General features: G+C 36.3%; 1 protein-coding gene across 6 annotated transcripts in view; it reads right to left on the bottom strand.

Moving 5' to 3' along the window:
• PALS2 (protein associated with LIN7 2, MAGUK p55 family member) overlaps nt 1–20851 on the bottom strand; it is a 111108-nt gene that overhangs the window by 76598 nt on the left and 13659 nt on the right. Inside the window, exon 1 of one of the 6 annotated variants that reach the window (XM_059171374.1) lies at nt 13289–13407. The exons of the other annotated variants lie outside the window; for them this stretch is intronic. Within the exon in view, the coding sequence (XP_059027357.1) occupies nt 13289–13313 (25 nt within the window). The 5' untranslated portion in view covers nt 13314–13407. Of the gene's footprint in view, nt 1–13288; nt 13408–20851 lie in introns of those variants that run through there. 6 annotated transcript variants of the gene reach the window in all.

The following is a 20851-nucleotide window of genomic DNA, read 5'->3' as shown; positions in this document are numbered from 1 at the left end:
GAGGAAAAGCTACATTACAGAAGGGAATACACTAACAAACAGTATTTCTCAAACAGGAAACTATTAGCATTTGGGGAACAAAGATTTCTTTGGGCCCAGAACTGTTCTCCACCAAATGCCTGTACTGCTCTACATTTATTATAACCACCAAAAATTCCCCTTACCACATTTCCTAACACTTTGATGGCTGATACCACCTTCTTCCCTTCTGTTCTTCCAACAGAAAGGCTTGCACTAATATGTGTATCTCCAGGATAAATTCTTCCTTCTCAGTCTAGCTTGTTCACTTGCTCTTTGCCTACAAATCTGAAAGAGAAGCCTGCCTGAGGACAGGCTTACCTTTTAGCCCCCATTCAAGACCTCTTATCCCATAGGAAACAGCAGCAAGGTCAGGGGACAGTCTATATATATACTACAGAGGAAATCCTCATTAGATATATATTCTGGATTAATCAACCTAGTCCTTCACTTACAGATCACCAGACATCTAAAGAAAACTTCAATGGCAGTGGACAAAGCTGAACAAACTAAACTAAGGGGAATCAGATGGTGCTGAGAATAGAACTTAAAATTTTAATTTTTATTAGCAGACTCAGAGACCTGAGAGGCAATTGCATTCATAAAGGAGGTCACTAAGAGGAAGAAAATTAGGTACCTAGAGAATAATAAAAAGTTCCTGGCAATTAAAAATATTGTCAAATTTAGGAGCCTGGATGGCTCATTCGGTTAAGTGACTGGCTCATTGGTTTCGGCTCATGTCATGATCTCTGGGTCCTGAGACTTAGCCCGCCGTCGGGCCCCACGCTCAGTACAGGGCCTGCTTGTCCCTCTCCCTCTGCTCCTCCCCCTGTTCTGTCACCATCTCTCTGTCTCTCATAAATAAGAAATCCTTAAAAAAAAAAAAAAAGTCAAATTTAGAAAAACAGTAACCTAAAAGATAAGACTGATAAGGTCAAAACTGTAAGCCAGAAAAATCAAGTCAAGTTAAACTCCTAAATGCAGAACAAAGATGAAAACATGGAAAACAAAAGAGAAAAACACATAAGCAAGTCTAATGGTGCCTATCAGGAGTTTCATAAGACAAGATCAGAGAAAAGGATGAAGAGGAAATAGCTGTCAAATAGAAAAAAAATGTCCCTGAGTTTAAATGACATACAAAACTTCAGAATGAAAGGCTTTCCAAGTACAAAACAGACTGAATGAAAAAACCCCAGATCTGGAAACATCTAAGTGAAATTTCAAAATGCCAAGGATAAAAAGGGGGGGGGGGTTAAGTGGATATTTCCAGAAAGAAGAGTTATGTAAAAGGAACAATAATCAGACTTGTATGCCATTTATTACTGGTAATACTGAATACCAAAAGATAACAGAGTAAAAATGTCAAAGTTTTGATGAGAAATAAGTTTAAAAAATTACATTTTTTAGAAGCCATTATACATTCACACACTTTTATACATACAAATGTGTGTTTGTGCATACACATATGTTGTAAAAGAAGTTTAATTATGTTTCCAGATTTTAGGGGTTTTTTGTTTGTTTATTTTTAACCGAATTCTACTTTCAATATGGGGCCTGAACTTATGATTCCAAGATCAATAGTAGCATGCTCCACCGAATGAGCCAGCCAGGTGCCCAAAAGAAAGTTTAACTACTGAAATATTTAATAAACACACAAAAAAACAATCTCCTCCTGCAAAGAGATTTCTTTCTATCCCTCCAGATAAAATATATGCTTGTATTTAAATATAAACTTTTTTATTTATACGAATGTGATTGTTTTATTAACATCTTAGTGTTCTTTCCATACGGAGGTTACTCTCTTCAGTGTATCCAGTACCTCAAGAAAAGTATCAAAATTTAGTCTGTCCTCTACTAAAAGATATGCAGGTTGCTTCCATTTTTTTTTTTAAATTTTTAAGGTTTTTATTTATTTGAGAGAGAGAGGGAGAAGCAGACTCTCTGCTAAGCAGAGAGCCTGATGTGGGACTTGATCTCAGGACCACAAGATCATGACCTGAGCTGAAGGCAGGTGCCTAACCTACTGAACCATCCAGACATCCCCATTTTTTGCAGTTAAAATCAATGTTACAATCAGCATCTAAATATACACACACATAAATATACATTAATATATGTATATTAATATATGTACCATATAATATGTACCATTAATATATGTACCATAAATGAATAAATACAAAGAGTAGATTGCTAGGTCAGAAAACACATGATTTTTCAATTCAGATACTGTGAAACTGTTTTTTAAACAGGTTGTATCAATTACATTTCCATTAAGAGATCCTCATTTCAGTATTTGTTATATTAATAATGAACTGCCTTATAAAAACATATCAATATAAATGCTGACAACACGTGTAGCAAAAGGAGTGCCTGTAAAAGAATTAAATTCTGAATTCTAATCTCACTTTTCTCCAACATGGCATCAAAAAAAAAAAAAAATCTAACTATGTCTTTATTTCCTTATCTGTAAAATATAAATAACATCGATCCAACTCATAAGGCTATACAACAAAATTAAAGGACTCACCTACTAAAAACATGTAAATGCTAAATATTGTTTTAGTTAATATTCTGCAACTCAATCTCTTCAACCATCATTGTGACTATTGCTAATTATTCAAAGTATCAATGAAAAACAAATCACAGTAACAGCAATTTTAATATAATTTTCCCACCTTAAAATAATGTTTTTAAAAAAATTAAAATAGTTGAGAGCTTTTTCCTAATTTTATCATTTTAACTGCCACTCTGCATCTTGTCATCTTCTGTTAACTCTAATTCAGAAAGGAAAGTGACCTACCATTTGTAATAAACTTGTCAATATTCCTGCTATAAATCAAGTGTCTTACAAGATCAGCTAGTATAACTTTCTGGCATTCTTAGAAATAATTTTTTTCTCCAAATTTTTATTAAATTCCAGTTAGTTAACATGCAGTGTAATATTGGTTTCTGGTGTACAACGCAGTGATTCATCACCTCCATACAACATCCAGTGCTCACCATAAGTGCACTCCTTAATCCCCATCACCTCTTTCACCCACCCTCTGCTCACCTCCTCAGCTCCGGTAACCGCGAGTTTGTTCTCTATAGTTGAGTCTATTGCTTGGTTTGCCTCCCTGCCCCACCCCTATGGCATTGGTATTTGTCTTTCTCTCACTGACTTACTTCACTTAGCATAATTCTCTCCAATTCCATCCATTTTATTGCTAAAAACAATTTCCTATTACGCGTAATGCTTTAAGAAAGAAGACCCCTCCAAAAAACAAAAACAAAAACAAAAACAAAAAAGATAGCATCTGGAGAATATTTCACTAAAGAATTCTGAACTGATACCTCCCTTCCCCACCACCATGCTTAAATCTGTTTTACTTCCTTCTGGCCTTTATGGTTTTACTGATGAGAAATTCACATTCACTTAAACAGTTCCTCTATTAGTGCTTCTGGCTTTCAGTGTTTTGTTTTCTTTTAACTTGTTTTCAGCAGTTCAATTATAATGTGACTAGGCATAGATTTCATTGGGCTTATCCTGTTTTGAGATTTGCTGAGCCCCTTGAATATATATGTTTATAACTTTCACCAAATTTGGGAAGTTTTCAGTGACGATTCAAATATTTTTTTCTGCACAGTATTCTTTTTTGCTGGGTGTCTAATAAAACAAAGTATGCCAGACTTTCTGGTATTATCCCATAGGTTCCTGAAGCTCTGATCATTGTTTTATTCAACTTTCTCTCTGTTGTTCAGTCTGGATAAACTTCTGTTGGTCTCTAAGTTCATAGATTCTTTGTTATCTCCATTCTGCTATTGTACTTGTCCAATGAGTTTTTTGTTACTATATTTTTCAGTTCAAATTTTCTATTTGGTTTTTCTTTTTCTATTTCTTTACTGAGACAATCTACCTTTCCACTCATTTCAAGAGAGCTCACCTTACCTGCTGTGGTATATTTATAATGGCTGCTTTAAATCTTTCTCAGATTATTCCCACATCTGTGTCATCTCAGTGTTGTGTCTGTTGACTGTCTCTGGCCACGTGAGTTGACGTTTTCCTGGTTCCCTATGTGCTAAGTAATCTTAGAATGTATGCTTTATATTTTTAATAGTATATTTTGACAATGTCTTGTCGAAATCTTCTGGAGAGTGTTGATATTTCTGTGGTAGCAAGCAATTTACTCAGTTGACTTCAGACCTTAAATTCTGATTCTCTGAAGTTCTAGTGCCATTTTAGTTTAGTCTTTCATGCTTAAATTCACAAAAAAGGATGCAGATAAGTTTTCATTTCTCTCCGGTAAATACCTAGGAGTGAGATTGCTAGTTCACATGATAAGTATACATTTAACTTTATGAGAAACTACTAAACTGCTCAAGACTTTCACAATGTTATTTTGATCTGTCCCACATTATATACTACCTACCAGTCAGTCTGGGACTTTAGTGGTGGTCAATCAGCATTTCAGTGCCTAACATCAGTGTATACTCTTATGGTCACACACACACACACACACACACACACACACACTTCAAGGGTGAGTCCAGGAGTGCACAAACGACTTTAAGGAGTTTCTTCAGGTCTACTCCCTCTCTATAAATTTGTCCAGTACTTCTGTTTTCTGTGATGCTCTTTATCAATGCTCTGGCCAGAGATCAGGGGCTCTATTTAAGCCATTCTCCCATATACTTCCTACAATGACAACTTTTCAATGGAAGAGGAAGGTTTCCTCCCCTGGAGTTAGAGTCCTCTTGGCTGCTGCAACTGCTTCAACACTATTGCCAAAGGATTTGCTGGGAGCTGGGGTGCAAGACAACTCAGAATAAGACAAAGAAGAGAGAAGATTTCTGCACTCTGAGTATCTTATTCTTTAAACCAGAAGCAGAAGGTTTCTGAAGTTCTCGCTGCACATTCTGATGCCAACTTCTGGGTTTAGGGATATAGTTGGTAGGAGATACCAAGGGGAAAAAAGAGTAAACTCACCTCTGATTCAGTGGTATTTAAATTTTTGGTTGTCTTCTCCAACCTGCCTGCTACTATTGACTTTTTAGTCTATAAATAGCTATTCCTGTATTCAGGCCAATTTTTATAGCTGCATTCACTGGGAGAGAGGGTGTAGCATGTTTACGCCTTCTTCCTGGAACCCTTTGTAAACAAGTTCTATTTTCCACCAAATTTGGGGTGGTTTGGTGCCATCATTTCTTCAAATATTTTTTCTGTCTCTTTTTCTCCTTTGTATCTTTCTGGGAACTTGCATTACATGTATGTTGAAATGCTGGACATTGTCCCAAAGGTCTCTGAGGCTCTGTTTACTTTTTTAACATTTTTTTTCTCTCCTTTCTTTGGACTGAATATCTTTTATTCATCTTCACATTTTCTCTGCCACCTCCAATCTGTTGAGGCTATCCAATGAATTTATTTTAATTACTGTACTTTTCAAATACAAATTTCTATTTGGTTCTTCTTTTTTAATTTGTTCTTTATTGGGATTCTTTATTTGTTGAGTACACGGTCTTTTAATTCTCTTAACATATTTAAAAGCCAATTTGACGTTTTTGTTAAATCCAACTTCACGTTCAGAGGCCATTGCCATTGACTGTTTTTCCTGATTATAGGTCATACTTCTCTGGCTTTTTTCTTTCGTCCCTTTCTTTTTCCATGTCCTTCAGTTTCTGCCTGAAAACTGAATCTTTAATGTATTATAGTAACTGTGCATTCATTTTATTTTTCAGAATCATTGGGTCTTTTTAGTAACTCATCTGGATTTAAACTACAGAATATGTTTTCCTCTATGGTTTGCAGTTGGGAGGTATATGTTTAGTTTTTTTAATTCTTATTTTTATATTTTAGATTGGTTTTCTAGGAGTTGTGCCTATCTCTATATAGCTAAATGGTTAGTCACTAACTTGGGCAAAAGTTGGGTTCAAACATTTCAAGCCTGTAAGATTTTCACCACTGCCAGTTGGTTTGTGTATAGAGTGGGGAACAGATTCAAACTTATAGCCAGTTCTCTACTCTCCCTTGCTTTGAACTTTTTGCCAGGCTCCCTCAGGTCTCCCCTCCACATACATAGTTTCCCAGGCAACCAGAGCTGTGTGGAGTGCTTGTCTTATCCCATCTGTGGCTCTCTCCTTTCTAGGATTTCCCTATGAAATTTCTACTTGTCCTACTGCTCACCCCAAACCAGGTTCCACAACCTTAAGCCAGCAAGGCAGCAGGTCTTCTCTATTTCTACCACTTTTCACCAGCAAAGCCATAGGTTTTTCTGTCCACTCTCCATTCCCTGAATTATATCACTGCTTAATTCTGTCAGCAAAGCTGCTGGTTTTCTATTAGTGCCAACCTGAAACTTAATAGTTCTCACCGACTGAGGGGGCACAGGGATACTGGGATGGTGTCTGGGAAGAGCCCAGGCATGAAGGCTTCAGACTCACACTGTTCTCACCCCAAGCCCTAACAGCTGTGCAATATCAATTTTTTAACTGACTTTGGTCAATTTCCAGTACGCTTAAATGGCTGTTTTTGATGACTTTGTCCAGTTTTATATTTATTTTTTGCAGAGGGGAACTGCCAGCCTCTTCATACCACGATTACCAGAATTCAAGTAATGTCTTTTATTAACAGATTTTCAATGTTTTAACTATACCAAACCTTCACCGTCACAACTTATTATCAAGTGAAAAAGATCATAATTAGTAATGTTACCTCTACTGAGGCATTTTTTTAGGATTTTCTTTGGGACATCATTCGAAAACATAAGGAAACAGAAACAACCTTTAATGCTCCTTAGGAGGGGAATGGCTAAAAACCTGCCGGAAGAATAACCTGACAGTTGAAAGAACATGGTTTTACACACTAACATGAAAATGCTCTCCAAAACAAATTTTTCTGTAGGATAAAAAACAAGTGTTTATTTATAGAAACCAAGCACACAAAACTGTACATTTTCCATAGTTATAAATGTTAGTATACAGGAATAAGTCTAAAAAAGATATAAAACAAAGTATAACAGGTATCACCCCTGGGGAAGGAACAGAGATTGAAACAAGGGTTAGTCTTGGCTCTATTTGGTAACTGTTACAAAATTAATATACTTATGTATACCTGTGTAACAAAACAGTAACTTAACAAATGGGTTGTTCTAGCTATGAATCGCATATTTGTAAAGTCATTATCATGAGGGTTCTTAGAGCTTTTTATACAGACCCATTAGGATTAAAGAAAACCATTTTACCTAATAAAATTAAATACTATTATCTACAAGATTTTATTGGGCAAAAATGCTTAGCCTCATTTCTCAAGTCATGAATTTGCTAAAGATCATCTCCTTAGAGAGGATACTTCATCCCTTAACTATCCTGTGCTTCATATATTAGTTTGTACTTCTCATCATGGACTTCTTCCCTAGTAAGCCATTTCAGCTATGTCATACTAAATAATACCTTTAATAACTTTAACAGGCACGCTTTAAGTTACAAGGCTTCTTTAATGCCTACTGTTAAGAATTACAGTAAATGAAACTTATTAACAATCACTCTTAATTCTTTAAATTTCATCTTACAAATCAGATTTTTTTTCTCCAAATATTTTCACCCTAATCACAACCTTTATAGATTTCAAGAGAGAAAACAGAACCTTCAAGACAGTGTGATTATAAGTGAAAACAACTTAACTTTCCACTTTAAGCCACACACACATCATAGTTCCCACATGCAGCTCCAGGGTATTTGGTTTGAGATTACTAAGAATTAAATTCTATATTGATTCTTGATAAATATTTATCAAGCCAGAGGACTTTTCTTACTCACCTATAATATTATATTACTCTCACAATTATGAAATGATAAAACATTTTATATTAATACTTTATGACTTAGGAATAATTTCTTACTATTGTTGCTTTAAGGAGCTCTTTTATAAGAGGTCTCTTAGACTTTTCTGCTAATATAAACACCCACCTACACTTGCTAATTTAACCAAAAGTCATCAAGTGGTACTGGTGGTAGAAGTCTTAATAACTGGTATTCTTTATAACTCTACCACCACTGAATTTTGTCTGAATACCACCATAGATATACCCACTACCTCATTTCCACTTCATTTTTAGGTCAGTAGTCCATTGCCTCCCACCTACATTAGTCAAGTCAATATCCACCTTTGCATTTTCCCTTAGTGAATTAAGTCATTACTTGAGTTCAAATAGTAACCACCTTATGTGTCAATTATTACCTTTTCCTACATTGTCTATCCCATTTTAGTCTTAAAAAATGCTGAACACTGGATGGGATAGGTATTTTTCCATTTTATAGATGAAAAAAGAGCCCCAAAACTTTAAGAGAAATGCTAGAGGGGGTCAATAGGAGAAAAAGAAATTAAGAGTTCGTTTCAACTGACTGGCCCCAAACCATCCTCAACTTTCTCAGCTGTAATCACAGATTATAAATAGCACTTCCCATGCATAATCCCTCTAATAAAGCAACCTCAATATCTCCCCCAAACAAAAAGAAGGATAATGTCCAAGACACTGGAAAGATAGCAAGTCAGGACATTTTGCAAGAAACTGCCCACAAGCATAGGGATATCATGAGCTCAGTTCTATCACTAAGAGTTTGCATTTCAACAAGTGGCAGGTATGAAGAAAAATCATGAAACAATCTACTTTGGAGAAAGCACCAGGCATGAGAAAATACAGTTTCTAGTTCTAGTCTTACCACGATGCAGTATGACTTTGTTATGATTTTAGCCTTGAAAAAGTAGACACAAATTTCCACAGGCCAACATTAGCTATCTCTCATCATTTACATCTGGACATACTAATGGAATCAGAAATACCCTGGAGAGACTTGAAAGCAGTTGCAAAGTTTGGTACAACAAAAGAAATTGAATTGCCAGTAATAAGGTGCACAGGGGCAGCTGGTGTTTGAAATAAATGCTTGCAAGAATAGTAGATGACCGAAATAAAATTTAAGATTAATGGTCAGAAATGGTCATTAAAAACTATTTGCAGTCAGGAGGGTCCAGAGATGTTGGATGCTATGATTAACACTGGCTACAGAGAAGCTCAATATGCAAAAAGAGCTTCATATTTTTAGTTTTTCACTCTCAACAATGAGCTAATAACCTTATTATCAATACTATATGCTGAGAAAAGCCTAGAGCATGAAAGATACAGATCAGAATAAACAATCGAACAGGAAAAATCTACTTGGAATAATGAAACTAGTCAGGATAAAGAAAACCAAACATCATTAACATTCTCAAAGAAATAAAAAAATATTGTATTTGTGAAATCAGAATAAGATTGCTCTAGGACAGGAACATCCACAGGAAACAAAAGAGCTCTTAGAAAATAAATATACAAAAGTAGAAATAAAAAATTCAATAGAAATCATAGAAGAAGATAAGTTTGGGGAAATACCAAAAAAGTAGAAAAGCACGGAGGCAGGAAAAATAGAAAGGAATTACAAGACCTGATAGAGGACATCTAAGCAAGAAGTTATATAAAGGAGGAAAATGTTAATAAAATGCTCATTCTTATTGCTTTTGATTCTGGAAAATATTAAGTTACTAGACTAAATGGTACATGGAGCACCCTGGGAAATCAAGAACGAGAGGCTTACTGCACAACACATCACTGAGATTTTACAAAACTAGGGACAAAGGGAAAAAAAAAACCACACACACACATACATGTCAAGAACCAGATATCAGTGCTTTTGAACTTTTCAATAATGACATCTAAAGACAGAAGATGATGAAATGATCCATTTAAAAAATTTCCATCCTAATATTCTTTACCCTGCCTTATGTAACAATCAAGTGTGAGGGTAGTTAAAAATTATTTTCAGACTTGCTTATAAGGTTTCACAAAATTAACCTACTACAAACACTTTTTCTCAGATTAAAAAAAAGAAGAAGAAAATAAGAAAAAGAAAAAGATGTGCTATTCTCTAAGCATGAAACAAAGTGGCAAAATAGAAAAAGGAAAGACATGAAATACAGGAACTACAGGAACTAGAAGACCCAAACCAGGAGAAAGGCAAAGATGATTCTCAGGAAGATGATGACAAGTGTGTATTGGGTATGGAGAGTAATGAGTCCCTAGTCAATAGGTCACAAGCCTCCACAAGTGACATCTTCAAAAAAAAAAAAAAAAAAAAAGAAAGAAATTGATCAATTTAAATTAATATACTGAAAAGTGATTTAGAAAACTGGAAGAGATTTGGGGACTGAATTATTGATAATTGTTATACATAGAGAACTAAGCAAATAATTATGAACTCCAAGAAAATAAAAATACAAGAAAAGAGAAAGGTAACTATAGTTTACTAATGGATCAATTAACACATACTGATCTAATCAAAATTACTAATATAATTATGTTGGAGGAATTGAGGGATCAGAAGTGTATATGAGGCATATATTGAGAGAGTGGGAGCAGGGTGGAAAAAGAGTTAAATGTTCATCTTCCATAATGTTTAAAACTGACAAATCAAGAATCAGCAACACAAGTATGACATTTACTGAGACAGCTAAAAAGTTCCAAGTAGTAGCTTCTGGGGAGCAAGAAATAGAAAAGAAAATTGGGGAGCACTGTTGGCCTTTCATCTATATATGCTCTAACAATTTCAGTTTTTAAAAAGTACAATAAAATACAACTCCCATGTATAAATAGTAATGTCTATTTAAATGCAGAAAAATTTAGAGAATTATAACCATTCTTTTAGAGCTAAAAAAAATAGCACTTTTTCTTTGAAGGTGAAAGCTTGGGGAACACCACGTTGTCCTTGGATGATATGCTTCATTAAATTCTTCTTTGTATATACATTATGACATGAAATGCATTTGAGGGAAATATTCCACTAAAATATATCAATAACATAAATAAAATCAATATTTAAAACCTACAAAGAATATTTTCAATTTTCAAAAGATATATTTTCTACATTCATGAGTGTACAGATTTAACTTAAACAAAAAAAACCTTTTTAGTCAATCTCATTTTAACTCATCATTAAACTGCTTCTACTTAGTGCCATGTTTATCTAGTATCAACCAAATCATTTTCCTTAACTCGTACCTATCAATTCCACTCTAACAAAAAACTGGAACTTAAAAACTAATGACCTGTACTCAAATGCACTCCAGATTATAATAATGTTATGCCAAGGTGACAGAGATATCTTTATGCAAATATATATTTTTTTATTTTTTATTTTTTTAAAAGATTTTTTAAATTTATTTGTCAGAGAGAGAGAGAGTGTGAACACAGGCAGACAGAATGGCAGGCAGAGGCAGAGGGAGAAGCAGACTCCCTGCCGAGCAAGGAGCCCGATGTGGGACTCGATCCCAGGATGCTGGGATCATGACCTGAGCCGAAGGCAGCTGCTTAACCAACTGAGCCACCCAGGCGTCCCAATTTATGCAAATATATTTTATAAGCTACTAGAATTAGCTATCTATTTGGAATATTTTATTGCCTCAGCACTCAGGCTTTGTCCATTTCTACTTATACCAGCCTTTAAAGCACTGAGCAAAACATTATGTAAAAGTAAGTACAAGGTACTGCATTAAAAATAAGCATAAAAATCTATTTTGGGTGGTGAAAAAGAAGTGGGAAGTATTCTCAAAGGTATAATGCCACTCAGTCATTCCCTCTGGGCAGGAATGCTCAAGTGAAAAGACGGGGATACAGGATTCCCCACATAAGAAGTCCTTGTCACGGGAATGTCAAAACAGTCCAAATATTAGAAGACTTTGATTTTATATGTCCAGATGAAAACCCTGCATAGAACAGTCTTACTAATTATTTAATAAAGTTTTAGAAATTTAGGGAATCCAAAGAGGTCCTACTTTGGTGAGAGCAGCAAATTATAGGTATCCAAAATGAAAGGATTATTTTGGGCTTTAACCTCACATTTTGTATGTGGAAGACTTTCCAGTTACAGTAACCTTGAAGAATAAGCAATATATTCAAAGTGACCAAAGAATACTCCAAACAGATGAAATGACAACTGAACACTGGTACTACTTAAATCTTATTCTCATTGTAAATTTCCCTATGGCAAGCATAAACACTGGACACAACCGGATATCCTTAAAAACCTGCATTTCCAGTAGTTAAGGATCAAACTGGATACCATGTTTTGAGAATATTGGTAACGAAATGAACTAAAAATATGGTGATTTGGTTTTTCATCAATTTTAAAAGGCTACACAAAAATATTGTTTCAAATATTGCAGGATGTTTTATAAGTCCTCTTCTATAATGATAGTTTTTTGCTATACAACTTTTTCATATCCTTTGGTCTGATAAAATAGCATTAATGGTGTAGTTTACATTTAGACTTAGTGAAAAGAGTCACCCAGTGTCCTGGCTAAAGCTTGTCAACACTTGATTCAGTATCAGTAGCCCTAGACAAAACTGTCAGGGAATCAAGTTTGTCTTCTCTGCTTGCCTCTGATGTCCACAGCTCATTCCTCCATTTCAGGTCCCTCCTATCTATTCTTTTCTCCAGGTTTTCAATATGTTCCAACTTCCTTGAGTTCTCCAAAATCAACAAGGTCCCAAATATTCCTGCACAATTCCATTACTTTGTCCCTTCATGGGTTCCCCCCCATCCCATTTCAAACATTCACTACACTAAATTGCCAACAAAGGATTTTGTTAGGAGAGAAAGGAAAAAAGAGGGCATCATATATGATTTATTGAAATTTCCCTCCACTTCTAGAATCAAATGTCAGCACCTTTCCTTACTTCCTTTTTTTCCAACCTCAGAAGAAAATATATTCCTCCTCCCCTACAAGACTACAATGAATCAAGTCCTTCCCACCTACTGTGGGATCATGAAACACGCGATCCCTTTCTTGTACCTTCAGTACTTTTTCCTCATTTGATACTTGCACATTTTTATAAATGTGTTAACATCTTCTTCATCCTTCAATAATACTTTTTAAAAAAAAATTACTATTTGAAACCCCACTTTCCTTTTCCCTAAGTCATAGCCTTCCCTCCTTTTCCCATTGCACCAAGCTCCTCTAAAGAGTAGTTCAATTCTCCACCCGTCCCATCGCAGCCACTGCTCTCCTCAAACTTTGTAAATAAATTTAAGAATGACCTGAATGATAAATCAGTTATATTATCTGTCCTCACCCTGCCTGAGGACAGACCATCACTGCTACTGACATCTCTCAGGTTTTCATCCTTTTCTTGAGCGATCTCATTCACTTTTAGAACTTTAGTTTCCATATGAATATGATTTGAAATCTAGTGACAGCACTCACCTTTCTCTGACTGCCTTCTTAACATACTTCCCTGGTGAGTCCCAAAGATGGTGCTTTTAATTTACCATTTTCAAAACTACTCACTCACCTAATTGAGCCTATTCCTCCCACTATAGATTCTACCTATTATGACATCACCATCTACCCATTATCCAAAGCTTAAAATCTCAGAATCATCTGACTTTCTTTCTTTTCCCTAACCTCCATCTAATTTTCTTTCAAATATTTTTACCCTGCTTCATAAAAGATTCAATTTCATCTTCTTCAAAATTTCCACTCTCAGACCGCTGGTATACAGTTTTTATCTTCTTTTGCATAGACTATTTTAAAATTCCCTTAACTAGCCTACCAACCCCCAGTCTTTCCCCACCCTAGTGCCTGCTCCATATTATGACTGGAAGTATCCAGGTTAAAGTGCAGAGCTCATCCAGAGTAAAAAGCTAGATCAGGTAAATAACAGTAATGTCCCTAATTTACTCTCACAGTGTAGTAGCACTACTTTGACTATTTTCACTGACCTCACCACTAATTAACAAAGCAGGTCAAAGCTTCACTACTTTATTATAAGAAAATATGCAGTGTTGGGGCACCTGGGTGGCTCAGTGGGTTAAGCCTCTGCCTTCAGCTCAGGTCACGATCTCAGGGCCCTGGGATCAAGCCCAGCATCAGGCTCTCTGCTCAGCGGGGAGCCTGCTTCCCCTTTTCTCTCTGCTTGCCTCTCTGCCTACTTGTGATCTCTCTCTCTGTGTCAAATAAATAAATAAAATCTTAAAAAAAAAAAAAGAAAAAAGAAAAGAAAATATTCAGTGTTATAACTAAACCAGTTGAATTGTCTGGAAGTGTTTTTACATAACTAATAAGCACTAATAAACCTGAAATATGACTACAGGATCACTGCCAGATCTTATTAAACATGAAAATTTGTATCTCAAAACTAGGTTATTTTAGAGTAATAAATTTCATCAAGTTTCTTTTTTTTTAAGATAACATTTCATATATGCACTGACAAAAATACCTAAAATTCATTAGAGATCCAGTGATAAAGTGGTTTTTAAAAATTCAGTCATGACAGGGGTGAATGAAGAAAAGCAACTAACTGAAAACCTGATCTCATGGCTCTACTGGCACATCTTATTCTAAGCCACCATCACCTCTTGCTTATTTACTTCAGCAGGCACTCAACTGGTCATTTACTTTCACTCTAGTTCTTAACAATATTCTCTAGAGTGGTTAGAGACATCATTTTAAAACAGAAAAAAGATTTTGTTATTGTTCTGCTAAAACTGTCTAGTGGCTTCCCACTACACTTTGAAAATGTCCCAAACCTGACTGTGGACTATACCAGCCTTCCTGACTAGGCACTCCGTGTGCCCTGCTGAGTAAACCCGTGACAATCTCTCCCACATCTGCTCGTCTCCAGTTGCACTGGCCTGCCTTCTCTGCTTCAAACGTGTCTTATTTCCCACTTCTCATCTTTACCATTGTCTGTTCTCTATGCTTGAAATGATCTTTCCAGATATCCACACATCTATCCTTTTTCTCTCATTTGTCTCAGTATGTTACCTCCCCAGAAACTAATCCTCAACATTTGACCTAAACTAGCCTCTCCCACACACATACACATTTAGCCACTTGCCCTCCAATTAGGTTTGTTTTCATCAGAGTGCTTATTTGAAGCAGCTCTGATTGTTGTCCGTCTCTCTCTTCACTTGAAAAAAAAAAAAAAAAATCACTCGTTTCACTCTGGCACTAGGAGAGTAACTTGACACATAGTAGGCACTGAGATACTTATCAATTCATAAATGCATTCTAAAGTCTTTCAGAGCTCTATCTCTTGATATCTTGATATCCCTATCATATTTCCTCGCCTATATCTCTGTAAAGATGTTTCATGGACACTATAAACTCAGTGCATCCAAGTATCGCATTACTTCCTCAATCTGGTGTGGTTCCTATATTCCCTATCTCAATTAAAGGAACCCAGGCACACCTGGTTAACCTTTTTAATTCCCTCTAGCTAACCTGCTGCCAAGATCTTTTAATGTAATATATTTCATATCTTTCAAATACATCAGTTTATTTCCACTGTCACTGCCTTAGTTCATTCTCTCATCATCTCTCACCTTAACCTCTATAACATTCTATTTATTTTCATCTATCCTCAATACCACCATTAGGGTGAGCTTTCCAAAATACAAATATAGCCATGCTTATGCCCAAGTTAATATCACTCAGTAACTCTCTATCATCTATAAAATTGAGGTTCCTTAATAGGGCACAAGGGCCTCACATCTCCCTCCTTAACTATTTAAACATGCTCTCCTGTTAATTCTCAGAAGAGCCCTTTTGATTCTGGCCACACTGGGCCATTTGCTATTCCTTAAATCCACTGCTTCATACTACTAGAACTTCACCTTAATTTTTTAAAATGAAGCCTTTCCTGACCCATCCTAGCAGATTTAGAAGTATAGCACTCAATATATGGTAGAGGCAATCTTCATTATTCATGAATTCTGTATTTGTGAATTTGCCTACTTGCTAAAAGTCAATATTTGCCATGCTTTTGTGGTCACCTGCAGACAGGCACAGAGGCAAAAACACGTGCCCAGTGCGTGCATCCCCAGCTTGTGGGCAATAAGGGGACACTTGGCCCTTTCGTTTCATCTATCACACTGAAAACAAGTATCATTTTCATGGTCTATTTAGTGTCATGTTTTTCACATTTTTGTGCTTTTTCACAATGATTCTGCTGTCTAAAATGTCCCAAGCATAGTGATTAAGTGTTGTTTAGTGTTCCTAAGGACAAGAAGGCTTGGGAAGTGCCTTACAGAAAAAAAACATGTGTTCAATGAGCTTCCTTCAGGCATGAGTTATGGTGCCATCGGCCATTCAATGTTAATGAACCAACAATACTCGTTAAGGCATCTTTAAATAAAAAACACACAAATAACAGGGTTATATATTGACCAATTAATGAAAATGTGATCAGAGGCTCATAGGAACATATCCTTGAATATTCCCCTAGAAGCATGGGCTCAGCATTTGCTAATTCAGTAGTCACAAGGAATTCTAAGACATAAGTATCATGAATAATGAAAATTGACCATATTTTCCTTTGCATGTCTGTCTCCACTACAAAATTAGTGGGCTCTCTGAGAGCAGGAATGGCATCATATATATCTTTGAACTTTAATTCTCAGGATTATGGCAGACATGCATACTGCAGTTAACAGCTTTTGCACGTAATTTTAAAATTGTGATTTCTCACCACTTTAATGTGTTTTACCCTAAAAGTTTAGACATTATGGCAGGATCCTCACTGTTCCGCACTCCAGGAAGACATTGCTCAACTGCAGTTAATGGTCTGAACTTCCATCTTCTGTCCCTGCCCCCTTGCTTCTTTTATAGCCAAAGATCATGCTCTTCAAGTTCAAACTACAAAATCAAAGTAAAATGAAAAGGCATTTATAGAGATTTACTTTTCATCAGTTAGCCCTAATGAGCTTAGATCTAAAAACAGACAAGCCGCCAGCCAAAATAGAAGACTGAGCACACATGCCTACATTCTCTCCTAAGGTCACAGTGAAATGACAGAAAGGATACTTTTTAAAAAGAATAAAATGCCAACAATACTGGAGGTGAGGTGGGAGGAAATGAAAGAGATTATCCAAACCAAAAATTTTAGGAAATTCCTGGAAGTTAGAAAGAAGATGAATGAGGCTTGAAGGTCCAGCAAAAAATTAGACTTGACAATCTGAAAATAATCCCCACATTTATAAAATAGCTAGGAATGCTATATAAAATACCAAAACATCCTCTCAAATATAAAAACAAGCCATGGGTCCACAGGAAGAAGATAGAAAAGTGGTAAGCAGGTGCGTAAGCCATGGCTGCTCTGGGATTTGCAGATTTCAGTTCCTAGAAGTTCAGAGGCAGCAGCTTAGGACTTGGTCTATCCAAGCTGGAGAACTGAAAGGAAAACCCTTCACAGAAGGCTGGGACCTTACAAGAATAACCCCACCTTGTAAAAGAGTGGCTTAGCAAAGACATACCTGCTGGCCAACGAAGCCAATGAGTATTAGCCTGTCTCAGCCTGGATATCCACCCCTCCCCCCAACCATGTCGGGGGAATATCGCCTGAGATTGTGTAACCATGGCCTACGCTCAAGGATTCAGGGTTCCAGTATACCTATCAGTTCAGAAAACCCTGAGGAGAAAAATTAGAGATGTCAAAGAAAAGCCTTAGCAAATCTTCCTTGGAAGAATGTGCTATTTAACCAGAATCCTTTCACTAAAACCCTGCAAAGCGCAAGCTCACAACTCAAGAACCACAAACACTCAAGGAAGAAAAAAAAAGGTAACTGAAAACACAAGACAGTAACACTGTCATAAAGGAAAGCAGATAAGATTGAATAAACATTATAATCTATGACATTCAGTTCTTCCCAAATGGATTTCCTCTGGGCCTTCCTTGAGAAGTCCATGTGTGTTCAAATAGTCTTCTTTTATACTGGAGTCAATATAGTTACTGTGTAAAACTGAAAAAAGACACATTTTCTAAGACATGTGGTATAGTTTAGAAAAATTCTAATACTCTCACCAATAATAAGTATCACCCCCTAACCAAGGAGCATCTGGAAAGAAGGGCATTTTTGATGCCTCCATGGCTGTGGCAGAGAACAGGAGCACTAAAAATTAAGATGTGCTCAGGATGATCCCAGACAACATAGAGCTGCCAAAATGCTAATTATGAATTGTTGAGAAACACTTTACTAACTAAATCTAAACCTGTTATCAGTGATTAACTCTATGAAGTAAGACTGAACAGAAATTTTTTAACTTTCACTGCATGTTCATTTTTCTATACTAGCTTAACTCTACCATGTAACACTATTTTTTAAATTAACATATAATGTATTAACATTAAAATATAACATATAATGTATTATTTGTTTCAGAGGTACAGGTCTGTGATTCATCAGTCTTACACAATACACAGCGCTCACCACAACACATACTTTTTAAAAGCTAATTTAAAAAAGTTTATCACAGGGGCGCCTGGGTGGCTCAGTGGGTTAAAGCCTCTGCCTTCGGCTCAGGTCATGATCCCAGGGTCCTGGGATCGAGCCCCGCTTCGGGCTCTCTACTCGGCAGGGAGCCTGCTTCCTCCTCTCTCTGCCTACTTGTGATCTCTGTCTGTCAAATAAATAAATAAAATCTTAAAAAAAAAATTATCACAAATAACTAAGGAGGAAAAGCTGTCTATTCACCACCAGTCAACATAATTTCCTCCCTCCAAATAAACTGGGTTGTTCAGACCACGAATGCTGTGTATTCAATTACCCCAGAATTCCTAGACTCAGAAGAGTAGTCTCTTCAAACATTTAAATGTTCCTTAGCTAAAATATCTCCACAATTAAAATAAGCTTACTGATGTGGGTTGTGTGCTTATGCAATTGAGGACATTATACCTCTTCCATGAGACAGCAGTTGCAGCACCAATGCTTTCCACAACAAGAAGACTCAAGACAGATAACCATATATATCTGAAGTGGTGGGGTAGGATGGTTCTGTGGTGCAGTTCAAGAATATATTACTTAGGAGCACCTGGGTGGCTTGGTGGGTTAAAGCCTCTGCCTTAGGCTCAGGTCATGATTCCAGGGTCCTGTGTCTGAGCCCTCAGCGGGGAGCCTACTTCCTCCTCTCTCTCTCTGCCTGCCTCTCTGCCTGCTTGTGATCTCTGTCTGTCAAATAAATAAATAAAATCTTAAAAAAAAAAAAAAAAGAGAGAGAGAATATATCATTTAGTAAACTAATGAAAGCCTACTGTTGTTAATAACTGATCTAACAACAAGGCAGATCAGTTTTCGATTTGATGGAAGGTCAATTAATGAAACACTTGCACAGATGAAAATGAAGGTGAAAATAGAATTTATGTGTACCAGAGGCAGACATGAAGTTATCTACTAAAAAGAAAACCTGCACTTATTCCACAAGTTTGCCTCTCAAGGATGACAAATTCTCAATGTTCTCTCTCTCACTCTTATCTCTCTCCTTTTGTCACCACACCCTGACCACTACAGAAGAAATTTTTTTTTTTTTTAACACTTTTGCTTTCCCTCTCTATTCCTTTATTTCACATGGAATAGCTAGTATACACGGGTATTTCACTAAATAGCCAATATGTTTAGATCAACATCAAACTGAAGTGGTTAAGGTTCTTTCAAAATGTCTTTCTCCATCAGTGATATGTTCATTCAACTTTCATCTTTATATTCCAATGAATTATTTTGCACTGTTTAAAAATAAACACCAATCGGGCCGCCTGGGTGGCTCAGTGGGTTAAAGCCTCTGCCTTTGGCTCAGGTCATAATCCCAGGGTCCTGGGATCGAGCCCCCCATCGGGCTCTCTGCTCAGCGGAGAGCCTGCTATCCCCCCCACCACACCTACCTCTTTGCCTACTTGTGATCTGTCAAATAAATAAATAAAATCTTTAAAAAAAAATACTCCTTTAAAAAAAATAAACACCAATAAAAAATTTTTGCATAATTTGTTTCATTCTAGAATTTCAGTATTTTTCATTTATCATTACAAAACTATTATAAAACCTTTTCACATGTAGCTGTTTGTATCTAAGGCAACCTTTATCTATAAACAGGGACAAAATTATTCTAAAAGAAAAAACTCCTAGATGTTTTTTCTTTTCAGCTAAGCATTTTATTTAAATTAACTTCCTGTGTATAGAAAAATTAGAAAAGATTCAAATGCTGTTAGAAAAAAATATCTTGCATAAACAAGACAGAACAGATGCAAACACTACCAGAAAAAACCTAGATTCAAGAACTAGCTCAACCCAGACCTGACACACGAAGCACCTTAAAGCACATAAAAGCCTTGTTGCAAAAGAAAATACTTAGGAAATCATATCAAGAGACTCTCAGAATTTGGAAATAGGGTGACCCTTCAAGAATTAAATTAGTGAAAGAAAACACAGAAAGTTGGCAAAGAAAAAGCCACCCTAAGAGAGGTAGAACTACTGGAAATATTCATCCAATTGAAGTGTCTAAGATATATACCCTTAGGATAAGAGCATAATAAAGAAATCAGTGACAACCAAGTATACTGTAAGCTGCTGGAGAAAAAGGAGTGTTAAGAGAAAGATGGTTTCTGGTCAATTCTAGAAAAAAAGAAGAAATTGATAGGTCTCTAAAACTGCCCACAGCACAACTTGCCTACCTTACAGTCCAGGATTTCTCAATCTTGGCACTACTGACATTGGGTTGTCCTATAAATGGTTCAGCAGTATCTCTGATCTCTACCCACTAGATGATAATTTTTTTAAAAAATTTATTTATTGGACAGAGAGAGAGGGAACACAAGCAGGGGAGTGTCAGGGAAAGGGAGAAGCAGGCTCTCCACTGAGCAGGGAGCCTGATAGGGACTCCATCCTAGGACCCTGAAACCATGATCTGAGCCGAAGGCAGAAGCTTAATGCCTAAGCCACCAAGGTGCCCCTCTACCCACCAGATGATAATAAACATCCCCACCTCCACCCCAAATTG

Source organism: Mustela lutreola, chromosome 4, assembly GCF_030435805.1.
Source record: "Mustela lutreola isolate mMusLut2 chromosome 4, mMusLut2.pri, whole genome shotgun sequence".
In the NCBI taxonomy this organism is placed as follows: domain Eukaryota; kingdom Metazoa; phylum Chordata; class Mammalia; order Carnivora; family Mustelidae; genus Mustela; species Mustela lutreola.
Note: the sequence above shows the minus strand (reverse complement) of the source record. Positions and strands in the feature narration are given on the sequence as shown.